At 45.4% G+C, this 17,068-nt stretch overlaps 1 protein-coding gene across 2 annotated transcripts in view; it reads left to right on the forward strand.

The window, feature by feature from the left end:
- LOC108308773 (tRNA selenocysteine 1 associated protein 1) overlaps positions 1 to 15,840 on the forward strand; it is a 24,703-nt gene extending 8,863 nt beyond the window's left edge. Inside the window, exons 3-9 of one of the 2 annotated variants that reach the window (XM_017534757.2) lie at positions 1,450 to 1,549; positions 2,162 to 2,214; positions 5,047 to 5,178; positions 7,035 to 7,154; positions 10,613 to 10,775; positions 11,304 to 11,337; positions 15,551 to 15,839. In XM_017534757.2, coding sequence (XP_017390246.1) covers positions 1,450 to 1,549; positions 2,162 to 2,214; positions 5,047 to 5,178; positions 7,035 to 7,154; positions 10,613 to 10,775; positions 11,304 to 11,337; positions 15,551 to 15,687 — 739 coding nt within the window. In that variant the 3' untranslated portion in view covers positions 15,688 to 15,839. Of the gene's footprint in view, positions 1 to 1,449; positions 1,550 to 2,161; positions 2,215 to 5,046; positions 5,179 to 7,034; positions 7,155 to 10,612; positions 10,776 to 11,303; positions 11,338 to 15,550 lie in introns of both variants that reach the window. The other variant, XM_017534758.2, reaches the window with a different exon arrangement.
- The last annotated feature ends 1,228 nt before the right edge of the window (positions 15,841 to 17,068 follow it).

Consider the following 17,068-nt stretch of genomic DNA (forward strand, 5'->3'; position numbering starts at 1 on the left):
AACCCAGGAGGCGGAGGTTGCGGTGAGCCGAGATCGTGCCATTGCACTCCAGCCTGGGTAACAAGAGCGAAACTCCGTCTCAAAAAAAAATAAATAAATAAATAGTCAGCTGTCCTGAATTTAGATCATACTTTAGCACATACCAGCTATGTGATTTGGTTTTCTTGAGACCAGTCTCACACTGTCGCTCAGGCTGTAGTATGTAGTACAGTGGCACGATCTCGGCTCACTGCAGTCTCCGCCTCCTGGGTTCAAGCAATTCTGCCTCAGCCTCCTGAGTAGCTGGGACTACAGGGTGCGCCGCCATGCCCAGCTAATTTTTTTGTTGTTGTAGTAGAGACGGGGTTTCACCATGTTGGCCAGGATGGTCTCTATCTCCTGACCTCCTGATCTACTAAATATACAAAATTTAAAATTTAAAAAATCATTAAATTTTTATGATTGTCCCCACAATATTGATAGTTTTTTTCGTTTATTAGTGAATTATGATCCAATCTAGGAACCTGGATAATATTTAGTTCTGTCTGAATCTCTTAATGTACAAAAGCCAACCTCTTTCTTTTCTCATATTGTTTAATTTTTTAAGGAGGTAAGACTAGTTGCCCTTATATAAGATCCTACATTCTGGATTCATTTGTTTTACTTGTGTTTTACATAGTCTATCCATAAAATTTCCTGGAAACTCGATATTAGATTTAAAGGCTTGATGAGATTACATAAAACAAGTTTGGCAAGAATATTTCACTCATGATAAAATGCATAAATAAATGTTTACTAAATGAGTCTGGGGCCAGATGCTGTGGCTCAGGCCTGTAATCCCAGCAGTTTGGGAGGTGGAGGTGGGCGGATTACTTGAGGTCAGGAGTTCAAGACCAGCCTGACCAACATGGCAAAACCCTGTCTCTACTAAAAATAGGAAGATTAACCAGGCATGGTGGTGGGCACCTGTAATTTCAGCTGTTCAGGGGGCTGACGCAGGATAATTGCTTGAACCTGAGAGTCAGAGGTTATAGTGAGCCGAGATCCAGCCAAGATCCATCTCATAATTAATTAATTAATATGATCAATGAATCTTGGATTGGGCCGGATTGGCAGTCCTTATATTCAGGTTTGTAAATTAGGTCTGAGCTGGGTTTTGGAGGGAACAAAGACAGTGTTGACTCAGATTGGAAAACCATTTGTTTCTCCCTTCAAGGCTGACACTCATTTTGAGTCTTTTTATTTTCTTTTTTGTTTGAGGCAGAGTCTCAAACCAGCCTGTTGTCCAGGCTGGAGCACAGTGTGGTGTGATCTCGGCTCACTGCAACCTCCACCTCCTGGTTACAGTCTCCCAAGAAAGCTGGGACTGTCCCAAAGTGTTGGGATTATAGGTGTGAGCCATCGCGCCCGCCCTCATTTTGAGTCATTTTATCTTTAACCCTTTTCTTTTTCTGTTTGCTTTTTTTCCAGGATCCCAGCTGGCTACTGCTTTGTAGAATTTGCAGATTTGGCCACAGCTGAGAAGTGTTTGCATAAAATTAATGGGAAACCCCTTCCAGGAGCCACACCTGTAAGGACATTTAGATAATGATGATGTTACCATTATTATTGTTATTGCTTACGACAATCTCTTGAATCCCTACTGTATACTTACTTTACGTAATCCTTTTATTTAATCCTGTAACAACCCCGTACAGTAGGCATTGTTATCTTTGTAGGCCCAGGGAAGTGAAATAACTTGCCCAAGGCAACACAGGTAGTAAGTGGCAGAGCCAGGATTCAGACAGAAGACTGGTTGCTTCTTAAATCCATGCCCTTCCCATTCTGCATTGCTGCCTCCCATAACAGAAGACTTGAAACTCTAGACCTCTTGCCTGATTGAGAAACTAGAACAGGCTGGCAGCAGCAAGGACACATTTCAAGAGAGTTGCATTCTGCTCTTCCCACAGTTACTTAGCTTACAGCTGCACCAGCTGGCACACCTGGGCTCATAGAACCATGGAGCTGGCAGTGCCCTTAGCGGTCATCCGTGCAACCCCCTCATTTTATACAGGAGAAAAAGCTGAGGCTTAGAGAGGGGGAGATGTTTTGGCCAAGGTAATTTATTTCAGTTTTTTTCAAATATTGTTCAACTCTTGAAACACCTTTCTCTGTTTTAGTTCGTTTATTTTTAAATTTCCAGGCGAAACGTTTTAAACTCAACTATGCCACTTATGGGAAACAACCAGATAACAGGTAGGTACAAAGTCATGTCTAGAGATAAGATGTGTCCCTATGCCAGTTACTGCCATATAGGAGGAGGGGAACCTGCTTGGCTGCACTTTGTCCCCTGGTGAGGGGCACCGCCTTTCTCACTTCCCTGCTCTGGTGGACCTTCCTGGTGTGCTTCATGCAAGGCCATGGCTTTTCTGTATTTGGTCCCTATCCCTGGCCTCCCCCGCTGCTACTCCTCAGAGTATTGAAGTTTTATTCAATAAGAATTGGTCTGTTATCCAGGTCCAGTGGCTCCCACCTATAATCCCAGCACTTTGGGAGGCAGAAGCAGACAGATTGCTGAGCCTAGGAGTTCAGGAATAGCCTGGGCAACATGGCAAAATCCTTTCTCTACAAAAAAATATAAAAATTAGCCGGATGTGGTGGCATGTACCTGTACTTCCAGCTACTCAGGAGGCTGAGGCAGGAGGATCACCTGAGCCTGGGGAGGGCTACAATGATCATGGCTACAGTGAGCCATGATTGTGCCACTGCACTCCAGCCTGGGCAATAGAGTGAGACCCTGTCTCAAGAGAAAAAACAAAGAGGCCGGGCGTGGTGGCTCACGATTGTAGTCCCAGCACTTTGGGAGGCCGAGGTGGGTGGATCACTTGAGGCTGAGAGTTTGAGACCAGCCTGGCCAACTTGGCAAACCCCGACTCTACTAAAAATACAAAAAAAAATTAGCCAGGCATGGTGGTGGGCGCCTGTAATCCCAGCTACTCGGAAGGCTGAGGCAGGAGAATCACTTGAACCCAGGAGGCAGAAGTTGCAGTGAATGGAGATCGCACCACTGCACTCCAGCATGGACGACAAGAGTGAAACTGTCTCAAAACAAAACCAAAGAATTGACCTGTTAGAGCAACATAAATTGGCATTTCAGGTTGCCATTTGAAAGCTTTAAAACTGTACCAAAAGCTTTAAAAATGTTTATATGCATTGACCCTATAATTCTGCTTTTCAGGATTTATTCACGGATGTATGCAAAGATTAGCCTCAGATGTGTTCATTGAAGTATTGTGTATAATGGGTAAAGTTGGGGAAAACCCAAATAACCTAATAGTAGAAGTGATTAAATTATGGTCATTAGTTAGGATGCTATGTATCACTAACAAGTTATGTTGCAGTATCCTGACATGTCAAGATGTTGGCAATATGTCGAAACTGAAAAAAAATACTATCAACAAAATAGGATGGATTGTGTTTATGAACATTTAGAAGAAAAGCCATAAGAAGACAAAAGTATATATATCAAAGCATTTTGGTGATTATCTTCAAGTGGTTGGTTATAGCAATTTTATTTTTCTTTGTGATTTTGTATATTCTTTTTTTTTGGAGACAGAGTTTCGCTCCTGTTGCCCAGGCTGGAGTGCAATGGCATGATCGTGGCTCACTGCAACCTCTGCCTCCCAGGTTCAAGTGATTCTCCTGCCTTAGCCTCCTGAGTAACTGGGATTACAGGCATACACCAAAATGCCTGGCTAATTTTGTATTTTTAGTAGAGATGGGGGTTTCTCCATGTTGGTCAGGCTGTTGTTGAACTACTGACCTCAGGTGATCCATCCGCCTTGGCCTCCCAAAGTGCTGGGATTACAGGCATGAGCCACTGTGCCTGGCTCTTTTGTGTATTCTTGATATACAAGGAATATGTAGCATATTTGAAATAAAATAACAAAGGTAGGCTCGGTGTGGTGGCTAATGCCTGTAATCCCATCACTTTGGGAGGCTGAGGCAGATGAATCACAAGGTCAGGAGTTGGAGACCAGCCTGGCCAACATGGTAAAACCCCACCTCTACAAAAAAAATACAAAAAATTAGCTGGGCATGGTGGCACGTGCCTATAGTTCAGCTATTTGGGAAGCTGAGGCAAGAGAATCACTTGAACGCAGGAGGTGGAGGTTGCAGTGAGCTGCAGTCATGCTGCTGCACTCCAGCCTGGGTGACAGAGCGAGACTCCACGTCAACAACAACAAGAAAATAACAAAGATTTGTGTGTTCATTTATTTTTTGAATAGAATTGCCCTCCTATAGCAGGAGTTGACAAACTTTGGCCTGATTTGTATCACCCACAAGCTCACGGTGGTTTTTAAGAAAGGTTGGTCATGGTGGATCACACCTCTAATCCCAGCACTTTGGGAGGCTGAGGCAGGTGGATCACCTGAGATCAGGTGTTCGAGATGAAACTGGCCAACTTGGCAAAGCCCCTACTCTAATAAAAATACAAAAAATTAGCTGGACATGGGGGTGCGTGCCTGTAATTCCAGCTACTTGGGAGGTTGAGGCAGGAGAATTGCTCGAACCTGGAAGGCAGAGGCAATGAGCTGAGATCGCACCATTGCACTCCAGTCTGGACAACAAGAGCAAAACTCTGCCTCAAAAAAAAAAGAAAAAAAAAGATTGGGGATTTATTTTTTTTGCTAGGCTTTATGTCCTTTGGAGCAAAGATCTAGTTCTTTTTTTCTGTCTTTTAACATTGATGTTTAAAATATACAAGGAATGTATAATGCATTTTTATGAGGCTTATCTTTTGAGTGCCTCAGAGATGCACTTCTGACCCCATCCCCGAATCTGCACTCATGTAATACCCAGAGTCAGACAAGTTCTGTGTAGTGGGTGAGGGACTGGGGGCAGGCACTGCTTCTATAACTCTTCTGCCAGGACTGCTGTAATGAAACAAGTAGGCCCTGGTTAGGTAGAGTCATCATATGTGTTCCTTAAGGAGCCTGGGAAAACTTTACCTGGAATATATAAAAGAGCTCTTCAGAGCAGATATTTCAGTCTTTGCCTCTGAATCTTCTTGTTCTCTCTCCTCAGCCCTGAGTATTCCCTCTTTGTGGGGGACCTGACCCCAGATGTGGATGATGGCATGCTGTATGAATTCTTCGTCAAAGTCTATCCCTCCTGTCGGGGAGGCAAGGTGGTTTTGGACCAGACAGGCGTGTCTAAGTAAGACCTTAACTGTTACTGATGCTTACTGTGTTAGTTTCAGCATTCTCTCCTGAGTAGAGATGTTTTAGAAAGGCCATGTAGCATAGCAATTAAGACCACAAGCTCTGGAGCTAAACTGCCTGGTTCGAATCCCAGCTCCAATACTGGTGAGGGAGAATGCCAGTATTGTAACTTTTAAGACAAGTTACTGGCACCTCCGTGACCCTTACAGCCACATCTGTAAAATGGAGCTGATTAATAGTAGCTGCCTGTAGGGTTGATTTAAGGATTAAAGGATACAATATAAATAAGTCACATTTGAAATGCTTCATAGGTGTTTGCTGTTTTGCCTATTATTACTGAGCCTTTCAGTGTAGTTAGAAGTTTTCCACTTCAGGCCGGGTGCAGTGGCTCACGCCCGTAATCCTAGCACTTTGAGAGTCCGAGGCCGGCGGATTACATGAGCTCAGGAGTTCCAGACCAGCCTAGGGAACATGGTGAAACCCTGTCTCTACTAAAATGCAAAAAATTAGCCGGGCATGGTGGCATGCACCTGTAGTTTCAGCTACTCAGGAGGCTGAGGTAGGAGAATTGCTTGAATCCGGAAGGTATGGGTTGCAGTGAGTCGAGATTGCACCACTGCACTCCAGCCTTGCTGACGGAGCGAGACTCTGTCTCCATAAAAAAAAAAAAGAAAAAGAGTTTTCCACTTCAAAATTAGAAAAACCAGGGTGGGCGTGGTGGCTCACACCTTTAATGCCAGCACTGTGGGAAGCTGAGGCAGGTAAATCACCTGAGGTCAGGAGTTTGAGACCAGCCTGGCCAACATCAAAAGCCCATCTCTACTAAAAAAATACAAACATTGACTGGGTACAGTGGCTCACGCCTGTAATCCCAGCACTTTGGGAGGCTGAGGTGGGTGGATCACCTGAGGTCGGGAGTTCAAGAACAGCCTGAGCAACACAGAGAAACCCTGGCTCTACTAAAAATACAAAAAATTAGCCTGGCATGGTGGTGCATGCCTGTAGTCCCAGCTACTCGGGAGGCTGAGGCAGGAGAATTGCTTGAATCCAGAAGGAGGAGGTTGCAGTGAGCCAAGATTGCCCACTGCACTCTAGTCTGGGGGACAGAGTAAGACTCTGTCTCAGAAAAAAAAAAGAAGAAAAGAAAATGCTTAGTACAGTGCTAGGGAAGTAAGTATTCATTAAATGTTAGCTAGCATTAATTTTATCCCCCTGCTAGAATTTGAGCTCAGGAGAGTGGGAACCTTGTCATTCTGTGACTGCTGCATCTTGTGCATAGTGCAGTGCCTGGCATACAGGGCAGACTCTGTAAATATTTGCTGAATAATATTCTAATAGTTACTGTCCAGCAGAGTGTGGGAGAAACTCCTATTTGGGAATGTTCCTCAGGGGTAAAGGTGTCGAGAAGGATGGTGAACTGAATGTGGGAATTCCTGTAGATCTCAGAATCGTCTGTGCTTGAATCCTGACACTATGTAGACACCTGTTGATGGGACTCTCCTCCCTTCCTTTTTTTTTTTTTTTTAAAATAAAGATGGGGTTTCACCATGATGGCCAGGCTGGTCTTGAACTCCTGACCTCAGGTGATCCACCCACCTCGGCCTCCCAAAGTGCTAGGATTATAGGCGTGAGCCACCGCGCCCGGCCACTTCCTAACATATATATATATATTTTTTTTTCACATACTCTGACCTTCCTTTAGTTTAATGGACTCTCTCTCTCTCTCTCCTCAGCCTCTTTTCCTTTCTGCATTCCTTTCTACCTTCTTATCCTTCTTCTTTTTCATGTGTCCATTCTTAGACTTTCATCACATTTGTGATCTAAATTGTATATTGTTTGTTTTTCATGCAGGGGTTATGGTTTTGTGAAATTCACAGATGAACTGGAACAGAAACGAGCCCTGACGGAGTGCCAGGGAGCAGTGGGACTGGGGTCTAAACCTGTGCGGCTGAGCGTGGCAATCCCTAAAGCGTGAGTCTTGTAGGGAAGGTAGACTCTAGACTCCCCTCGAGATACTCTTTTTGTTTGCTGAGAATCAGGGCATCCATATGCTGGATAGGAGGCTGAAGCGGGATCCAATTCAAGTCGTAACTAATGAATGCCTGCTGTTTGCCAGGCTGTGAGTACTGAAGATGAACTAGCCCCACTCCTGCAGAAGCTGATAGTCGGGATAGAGTATGATTTGGAAAGGCTGATACATTCAGATGTTGCTGGTGGCAGCATTGGAAAAGCTGTTTGGCTGTTCATACCTGATGTCCCTGCCCTTTGCTCAGTAGTCCCACTATTGGGAACTTATTCATGTAATTAATAACATTTGAGCAAAAGGAAAAAATTACTTCCAGTTGTAGCCTTATTTAATGAAAACTACAACCCTCCTATGAGTGTACCATGCTGTGGGAATGGATGATAATTAATATTACAGACACTTGGCCAGCAGCAATGGCTCACAGCTGTAATTGCAGCACTGGGAGGCCAAGGTTGGTGGATCACCTGAGGTCAGGAATTTGAGACCAGCCAGGCCAACATGTGAAACCCCGTCTCTACTAAAAATACAAAAATTAGCCGGGCACTGTGGTGCATGTCTGTAGTCCCCACAGCTCGGGAGACTGAGGCAGCAGAATCACTTGAACCCGGGTGGCAGAGGTTGCAGTGAGCCAAGACAGCGCCAGTGCACTCTAGCCTGGACAACAGAGCGAGACTCTGGCCCAATTAAAAAAATATATTCCAGACACTCTACAGAACATTATATACTTCACAACATACCTGTCATGCTAGGTAGAAAAACTTTTTCCCTTATAGCTCCAAACTTTTCTCTGAATAGGATTTTTTGTTTGTTTGTTTTCACCCTGAGTAGGGTCTCAAACTCAGCCAGCCTGGAGATCATGGCTCACTGCAGCCTTGCCCTCCCTGGGCTCAGGTTATCCTCGCATCTCAGCCTTCTGATTAGCTGAGACTATAGGTGCACACCACTGTGCTTAGCAAATTTTTGTATTTTTTGTAGAGATAGGGTCTTGCTTTGTTGTCCAGGCTGGTCTTGAATTCCTGGGTTCAAGCAGTCTGTCCACCTCGGCCTCCCAAAGTGTTGGCATTATAGGCATAAGCCACTGTGCCTGGCTGGATCTTTTATTCTTTAGCCAAATTAATTATTCTCAACTAGAGTGATTTTGCCTCCCAGGGGACATTGACAGCATCTGGAGACATTTTTGGTTATCACAACCAAGGGTGTACTAATGGCACCTAGTGAGTTAGTGGGTTATCAGCCAAGGATGCTACTAAATATCCTGTAATTCACAGCCTCCCACCACCTTATGACCTATGTCAATAGATCTAGGCTGAGAGACGCTGAACCAAACTCTACCCTAAGAGTAGCTGAACTCTTAGGATAGAGTTTCCAAATGCAAATGGCCATGGTTTGTTTTTTTTGTTTTTTTTTTTTTTTTTTTGAGATGTAGTTTCACTCTGTTGCCGGGGCTGGAGTGCAGTGGCGCTCAAACTCAGCTCACTGCAGCCTCCACCTCCTGGGTTAAAGTGATTCTCCTGCCTCAGCCTCTGAGTAGCTGTCACTACAGGTATGTGCCACCATGCCCAGCTAATTTTTATATTTTTAGTAGAGACAGGGTTTCACATGTTGACCAGGCTAGTCTTGAACTGCTTATCTGAGGTGATCTGCCTGCCTCAGCCTCCCAAAGTGCTGGGATTATAGGCATAAGCCACCATGCCCTGCCAAATGGCCATGTTTTTTAAAAGTAATGATTTCAGAGTTTTTTTGTGGTTTAACTGTGTATAATACATTGAAGATCAGGCTTAGTGACTTCTCCCAAAAATATTTATTTGATGTAAATTATTACATTAAAACAATAAATTAGCTGGGCTTGGTGTGCTCCTTCCCAGCTACTTGGAAGGCTGAAGTGGTAGAATTTATTGAGCCCAGGAGTTCAAGGCTACAGTGAGCTATGATCACTCCACTGCACTCCAGCCCAGGCAACAGAGTGAGACCCTCTCTCTTAAAAAACAAAAGGCGAAAATAAAAAGTGGGGTGCTGTGGCTCGAGTCTGTAATCCCAGCACTTTGGGAGGCTGAAGCAGATGGATCACTTAAGACCAAAAGTTCAAGACCAGCCTGGCCAACATGGTGAAAAACCCCATCTCTACTAAAAGTACAAAAATTATCCAGGCCTCCCAGGATCAAGCGATTCTCCTGCTTTAGCCTCCCGAGTGGCTGGGATTACAGGGGTGAGCTACCATGCCTGTCCATTTTTTTTTTTTTCTTTTTTGAGACAGAGTTTGACTCTTGTTTCCCAGGCTGGAGTCCAGTGGTGCAATCTCAGCTCACAGCAACCTCTGCCTCCCAGGTTCAAGTGGTTTTCCTGCCTCAGGCTCCCAGGTTCAAGCTGTTCTCCTGCCTCAGCCTCCGGAGTAGCTGGGATTACAGGTGCCTGACACCACACCCAGCTAATTTTTTGTATTTTTAGTAGAGAAGGGGTTTCATCATGTTGGCCAGGCTGGTCCCGAAGTCCTGACCTCAGGTGATCCACCTGCCTAGGCCTCTCAAAGTGTTGGGATTAAAGGCATGAGCCACTACACCCAACCCATGTTTTTGTTTTTTGTTTTTCAAACAGGATATCCTTTTGTCCGTCCTGACAGTTTGATAAGAGAGACAAACCTATCCATTAAAACCCCATCTTTAAAAAAAAAAGGCCTCTTGTCTTAAAAGCATGGTCTCTGGAGCCATACTGCCTCTTTTTGAGTCTCATATTAGTTATCCGACCTTGGATAAATTACCTGACCTCTCTATTCCTGGGTTTCCTCGTCTATAAAATAGGAATAATGGTCTACTTATTGTTTATGGTTGTTTTGAGTATTAAAAGAGTTAATCAGTATAGCTGGGCATGGTGGCTCACGCCTGTAATCCCAGCACTTTAGGAGGCTGAGGCGAGTGGATCATGAGGTCAGGAGATCGAGACCATCCTGGCCAATATGGTGAAACCCCATCTTTAGAAAAAAATAAAAACAGTAAAACAGGGCCAGACGCGGTGGCTCACGCCTGTAATCCCAGCACTTTGAGGCCAAGGCGGGCAGATCACAAGGTCAAGAAATGGAGACTATCCTGGCCAACATGGTGAAACCCTGTCTCTACTAAAAATACAAAAGTTATCTGGGTGTGGTGGTGCGTGTCTGTAGTCTCAGCTACTTAGGAGGCTGAGGCAGGAGAATTGCTTGAACCCAGGAGGCGGAGGTTGCAGTGAGCCAAGATCCCGCCACTGCACTCCAGCCTGACACCTGGCGACAGAGCGAGACTCTGCCTCAAAAAAATAAAAATAAAACAGAAGAGTTAATTGGTATAAAGTACTTAAAATCGTCTCTGGCCATATAGGCAGCGTTATGGAAATGTTTGCTTACACTTAACTTTTGTTTCCCTCTTCATTTAAGGAGCCGTGTAAAGCCAGTGGAATATAGTCAGATGTACAGTTACAGCTACAACCAGTATTACCAGCAGTACCAGAACTACTATGCTCAGTGGGGCTATGACCAGAACACAGGCAGCTACAGCTACAGTTACCCCCAGTATGGCTATACTCAGAGCACCATGCAGGTAACCAGAACTTGGCAAATCTGGTCCCCTTGGGTTATGTTTCTCCTCTAGAAACAGGTCATTCTCTAGGATGGGATTGGTAAGGACAGGAGCTTGGGCTTCAGAAAAAATGCGGAAAGCTGAAGCAGTTCAGTTCCTCTTGTTAAAAATAAGTCACAGTGGGCCAGGCACAGTAGCCCATGCCTGTAATCCTAGCACTTTGAGAGGCCAAGGCAGGCGGATCATCTGAGGTCAGGAGTTCAAAACCAGCCTGGCCAACATGGTGAAACCCTGCCTCTACTAAAGATGCAAAAAATTAGCCAGACATAGTGGCAGGTGCCTATAATCCCAGCTACTCAGGAGACTGGGGCAGGAGAATTGCTTGAAACCGGGATGCAGATGTTGCAGTGAGCCGAGATCACTCCACTGCACTCCAGTCTGGGTGACAGAGTTAGACTCCCCCTCAAAAAATAAAAAATAAATAAGCCATTGTGATCATGGGCCGGGATTTCATCACCCCCCTCACCCACGTCTCTGGTCTCTTGGCAGACATATGAAGAAGTTGGAGATGATGCATTGGAAGGTAAGGGCTCATGCGTTTCTTCCTCTGTCAGCCATTATCAGGTGACTACTCTGGCTTGCACTGTGCTTTCAGCGAGAGGGAAGACAGGATAAATTCTACTCTGGAGGAACTTATATTCCAGTTAGACAGCAAGAAGAATACTTACTTAGAGTAAGATGTGTTGAGTGTTACCCAGAGGTGTGAGTACAGATCTCAGAGAGCCTGGGGCAGACAGCTCCAAGAGAGCCCATCACCCCCTCGACATGTGGCATTCTATACCAGGATGTGGGCCTCTAACGATAATACTGTTACTTTATATTTGCTTGACCATTTGTAAAACAAATTTGACCATTATGACCAATAATGGTGCCCGGCCAATATTAATTTTTTTTTTAACTTTTTTCTTTTTCTCTTTTTTGATCCAGATTAAGTTGAGAATTCCTGACTTTTTTTTTTTTTTTTTTTTTTTTTTTTTTTTTTGGTTTTTTTCTTTTTTTTTTTTTTTTTTTTTTTTTTGAGATGGAGTCTCGCTCCGTCGCCATGCTGGAGCACAGTGGCGCGATCTCGGCTCACTGCAACCTCCGCCTCCCGGGTTCAAGCAATTCTCCTGCCTCAGCCTCCCGAGGAGCTGGGACTACAGGCACGTGCCACCACGCCCAGCTAATTTTTGTATTTTTAGTAGAGATGGGGTTTCACCATGTTGGCCAGGATGGGTTCGATCTTTTAACCTTGTGATCCGCCTGCTTCGGCCTCCCAAAGTGCTGGGATTACAGGCGTGAGCCACCGCGCCCAGCCAACAATTTTTTAATTAAAAATATTGGCCGGGTGCGGTGGCTCAAGCTTGTAACCCCAGCACTTTGGGAGGCCGAGGCGAGTGGATCACGAGGTCAAGAGATCGAGACCATCCTGGTCAACATGGTGAAACCCCGTCTCTACTAAAAATACAAAACATTAGCTGGGCATGGTGGCACGTGCCTGTAATCCCAGCTACTCATGAGGCTGAGACAGGAGAATTGCCTGAACCTGGGAGGCAGAGGTTGCGGTGAGCCGAGATCGCGCCATTGCACTCCAGCCTGGGTAACAAGAGCGAAACTCCATCCAAAAAAAAAAAAAATTTAGTCCAGGGGCTGGGCGCGGTGGCTCAACCCTGTAATCCCAGCACTTTGGGAGGCCGAGGAGGGTGGATCACAAGGTTAAGAGATCGAGACCATCCTGGCCAACATGGTGAAACCCCGTCTCTACTAAAAATACAAAAATTAGCTGGGCGTGGTGGCACGTGCCTGTAGTCCCAGCTACTCGGGAGGCTGAGGCAGGAGAATTGCTTGAACCCGGGAGGCGGAGGTTGCAGTGAGCCGAGATCGCGCCACTGCGCTCCAGCCTGGCGACAGAGCGAGACTCCGTCTCAAAAAAAAAAAAAAATTTACTAGGCCAACTGCAGAGGCCCATGTGTATAATTCCAGCACTTTGGGAAACTGAAGTAGTTAAATCACCTGAGGTCATGAGTTCGAGACCAGCCTAGCTAACATAGTGAAACCCTGTCTCTACTAAGAATACAAAATTAGCCAGGCATGGTAGCCCATGCTGTAATTACAACTCCTTGGGAGGTTGAGACAGGAGAATCGCTTGAACCTGGGAGGTGGAGGTTGCAGTGAGCCAAGAATGCTCCATTGCACTCCAGCCTGGGCAATGAGAGTAAAACTCCTTCTCAAAAAAAAAGTATTTATTAGCTGGGCACATTGGCTAAAGCCTGTAAGGTCTTTGGAAGGCCAAGGTGGCTTGGAGGATGACTTGAGCTTAGAACTTTGAGACCAGCCTGGGCAAGATAGCGAGACCCCATCTCTCTCTCTTTTTTTTTTTTTTTTTGGGATACAGAGTCTTGCTCTGTCACCCAGGCTGGAGTGCAGTGGCACACTCTCCAATCTCAGCTGACTGCAACCTCCACCTCCCAGGTTCAAGCCATTCTCTTGCCTCAACCTCCTGAGTAGCTGGGATTACAGGCATGCGCCACCACACCCAGCTAATTTTGTATTTTTAGTAGACACAGGGTTTCTCCATGTTGGTCAGGTTGGTCTGAAAACTCTTGACCTCAGGTGATCTGCCCGCTTTGGCCTCCCAAAGTGCTGGCCAACTGCACCCAGTCAAAAGACTCAAAGTTTGAAATCTATTTTGAGGATTATTCTTCAAGAGAAGTCATAGGGAAAATGTTTTAGATCAAGAAAATGTTGATTAAAGGAAACAGATCACTTTCAGACCATGAACAAACTTGCCTAATTCATAATGTTTTAAGTTACTTTCACGTCATTTCATGGGGATGCCAACTGTGGTGACCATGTCAGGTGGTCTGGGAAGGATGTAGGAGCTCCACTTCACAGATGGGGAACTAGTGGCTTGGAAAGCCCAGGTAATCTGCTGAGGGTCACACAGTGTGGGGCAGTCAGGACAGTCAGTCTTTTTATTTTTATACTCAAGTCTCTAGCTCTTTTCGCCCAGGAGACACTACCTTCTTTCTAGAGATAATTAGCCTAATTATAATATCCGTATATAAGTCCTTAGAATTTTCCAATCTCTTTTTCATACTTTTTTTATCTTTTCTTTCTTTCTTCTTGAGATGGAGCCTTGCTCTACTACCAGGCTAGCGTGCAGTGGCTCGATCTCAGCTCACTGCAACCTTTGCCTCCCGGGTTCAAGCGATTGTCCTGCCTCAGCGTCCGGAGTAGCTGGGACTACAGGCTGGTGAAACCATGCCCAGTTAATTTTTGTATTTTTTGTAGAGATGGGGTTTTCACCATGTTGGCTTAAGTTGGCCAGGATGGTCTCCATCTCTTAATTTCATGATCCGTTCTCCTTGGCCTCCCAAAGTGCTGGGTGGGATTACAGGTGTGAGTCACCATGCCAGACCCTGTTTTTGTTTTTTTTGAGATGGAATTTTGTCCTTGTTGCCCAGGCTGGAGTGCAATGGTGCAATCTCAGCTTACTGCAACCTCCACCTCCTGGGTTCAAGCAGTTCTCCTGCCTCAGCCTCCCAAGTAGCTGGAATTACAGGCATGTCCCACCATGCCCAGCTAATTTTGTATTTTTAGTCGAGATGGGTTTCACCATGTTGGTCAGGCTAATCTTGAACGCCTGACCTCAAGTGATTCACCTGCCTTGGCCTCCCAAAGTGCTGGGATTACAGGCATGAGCCATTGTGCCTGGCCTATATGGCCAATGTATTTTATGCCATGCACTGTTATCTCTCAGCTATCAGGATGGATAGGTACCATTCCAATTCCCATTAGGCAGTAAAGAATACTGAGCCAAAAGCAGTTATCAGTAGTAGCTAATAGTTATTGAAGCTTTACTATATGCAAGGCACTGTTGTAAGCAGTTTACATATATTAAGTCATTTAATCTTCAGAACAATCTAGAGGTAAATTCCACAGTTATCCTGATTTTGTAGAATAGAAAGCTGACCTAAGTTAGTTATCATTCAGGGTCAGCATAGCTTTGGGAAGCTAAGGTGGGAGGATCTCTTGGGTCCCAGAGTTCAAGACCAGCCTGGGCAACATAGTGAGACCCTATCTCTACAGAAAGTACAGAAATTACCTGGCATGGTGCCACACACCTGTAGTCCCAGCTATTCAGGAGGCTGAGGTGGCAGGATCCCTTGAGCCCCGGGGGTTGAGAGGTTGAGAGTGCAGTGAGCAGTGTTTACAGGGCTGTACTTGCCTGGGCAACTGAGGCTGCGTCCCCAAAAACACAAAACAAACAGGTCAACATACTTGCAAAGTACAACATAATAACAGGAGGTGGAGTCAGTCTTAGAATCCCTGCAGTCCAGTCCCGCCCTGGACTTTATGCTCTACCACTGCATTAATAAAGCCTCCCATTGAACCTAGCAACTCCCCAGTCAAGTCTTGAGATGATGCTCTGGACTTAATAACTTTGATTAGACCTTCTAAACCAAAATTTGAAGTGAGGACAAGACCAGAAAATCCAGGATAAATGGTGGCCAGACACAGGTGTAGCTTTTAATAGATGTAGGCTAACAGCTGCCATTTTTCCATTCTCTAGATATATTTTCCTATTTTCATCTTTCCCAGAACCCCGCAAGGCAGTGGTTTCATTTCCTAAAAGAAACTGGCAGGATAGGGACCTTACCATAGAACAGAGTTCTGGAAGAAGCGAGCTGACCCAGGTCCCTTGCAGCTGCCCCTAGCATTCCCTGACCCCCATTCTTGGTGTTTTTTTTCAGACCCCATGCCACAGCTGGATGTGACTGAGGCCAACAAGGAGTTCATGGAACAGAGTGAGGAGCTGTATGATGCTCTGATGGACTGTCACTGGCAGCCCCTGGACACAGTGTCTTCAGAGATCCCTGCCATGATGTAGCTAGGCCAAAGGACAAGCCAGGCTGCACGACATGAGATGAGAGACTCCTTTTAAAAAAGCCAGGTGCAGTGGCTCATGCCTGTGATCCCAGCACTTTGGGAGGCCGAGGCAGGCAGATCACGAGTTCAGGAGTTGGAGATAAGCCTGGCCAATTTGTCGAAACCCCGTCTCTACAAAAAAAAAGAAAAAAAGAAAACACAAAAATTAGCTGGGTGTGGTGGCACACGCCTGTAATCCCAGCTACGTGGGAGGTTTGAGGCAGAATTGCTTGAACCCTGGAGGCAGAGGCTGCATGAACTAAGATCACGCCACTGCACTCCAGCCTGGGCGACAGTGAGACTCCATCTCAAAAAAAAAAAAAAAATTGTTAAAACTTTTTGGAAATATGATTTGTAAGATTTTAATAATGACTGTTTCTGGAGATTATGAATATTTCTGCATCACTGCTGCATTCATTTGACCATTTGAAGATCAAGGGAACAACTTTTAAGCAAGGTTCAAATTGCTTTCCTTCACAAGAAATCTTTGTCCAGGCAGTTATCCACACTTCTGGACATAGGACAGTTTGGGATTACCCAAAACTGGGACGAGCATCTTGGGATAATTCAAACACTAAAGCCTGGGTTAGAGGCTTCTCAGTTGACAGGTATGTAAATCAAGGTTCTCTGGAGCATCTGTAGTACCTGCTGCATTTTAGAGTCCTAACAAACTTGTCACAGGTCTGGCAGCTAGGTAGAAAGGGCACTGTAGCAGGGGTGGGAGCATGCGCCTAGGACATAGAATGTGGTGGGTGTGATGGAGCAGGCCAGTTGGTTTAAGACTTGATACTAGCTCAGGCGTGGTTGGCTCACACTTACAATCCCAGCACTTTCGGAGACAAGCGGGCAGGTCAAGAGATTGAGATCATCCTGGCCAACATGTTGAACCCCATCTGTGCTAAAAATACAAGTTAGCTGGGCTGGGCATGGTGGCTTGAAGCTGGGAGGTGAGGACTGCACCTGGTGACAGAGTGTCTCAAAAAAAAAAAAAAAAAAATTGATACTTGCTCCAAGAATGGGTCTAGCCTATTTTCATGAGTTGCAGCATCTCCACCTATAAGGCCTGGATCACCTTAGGGAATCAATAGTTTGATACAGGAGAAGGCAGCTTAGAAAGGATTAAGTTGACCAAGATAGCTTAAAGCCAAAGCAGACCTTCATGTGAACCTTATGCTGGTTCCTTCTGTTTCCCGAGTAAATGGGAAAACTGCATTTTCCATGTGCAGTACACAAGACACTTGCTGGCCCCTGCTTGAGGCAAAGCATTGATCCTAGATCATAAAAAGCCTCCAAAGAGGCCGGGCGCGGTGGCTCACGCCTATAATCCCAGCACTTTGGGAGGC

The sequence above is a fragment of the Cebus imitator genome, unplaced genomic scaffold, assembly GCF_001604975.1.
Source record: "Cebus imitator isolate Cc_AM_T3 unplaced genomic scaffold, Cebus_imitator-1.0 Scaffold87, whole genome shotgun sequence".
Lineage (NCBI taxonomy): Eukaryota > Metazoa > Chordata > Mammalia > Primates > Cebidae > Cebus > Cebus imitator.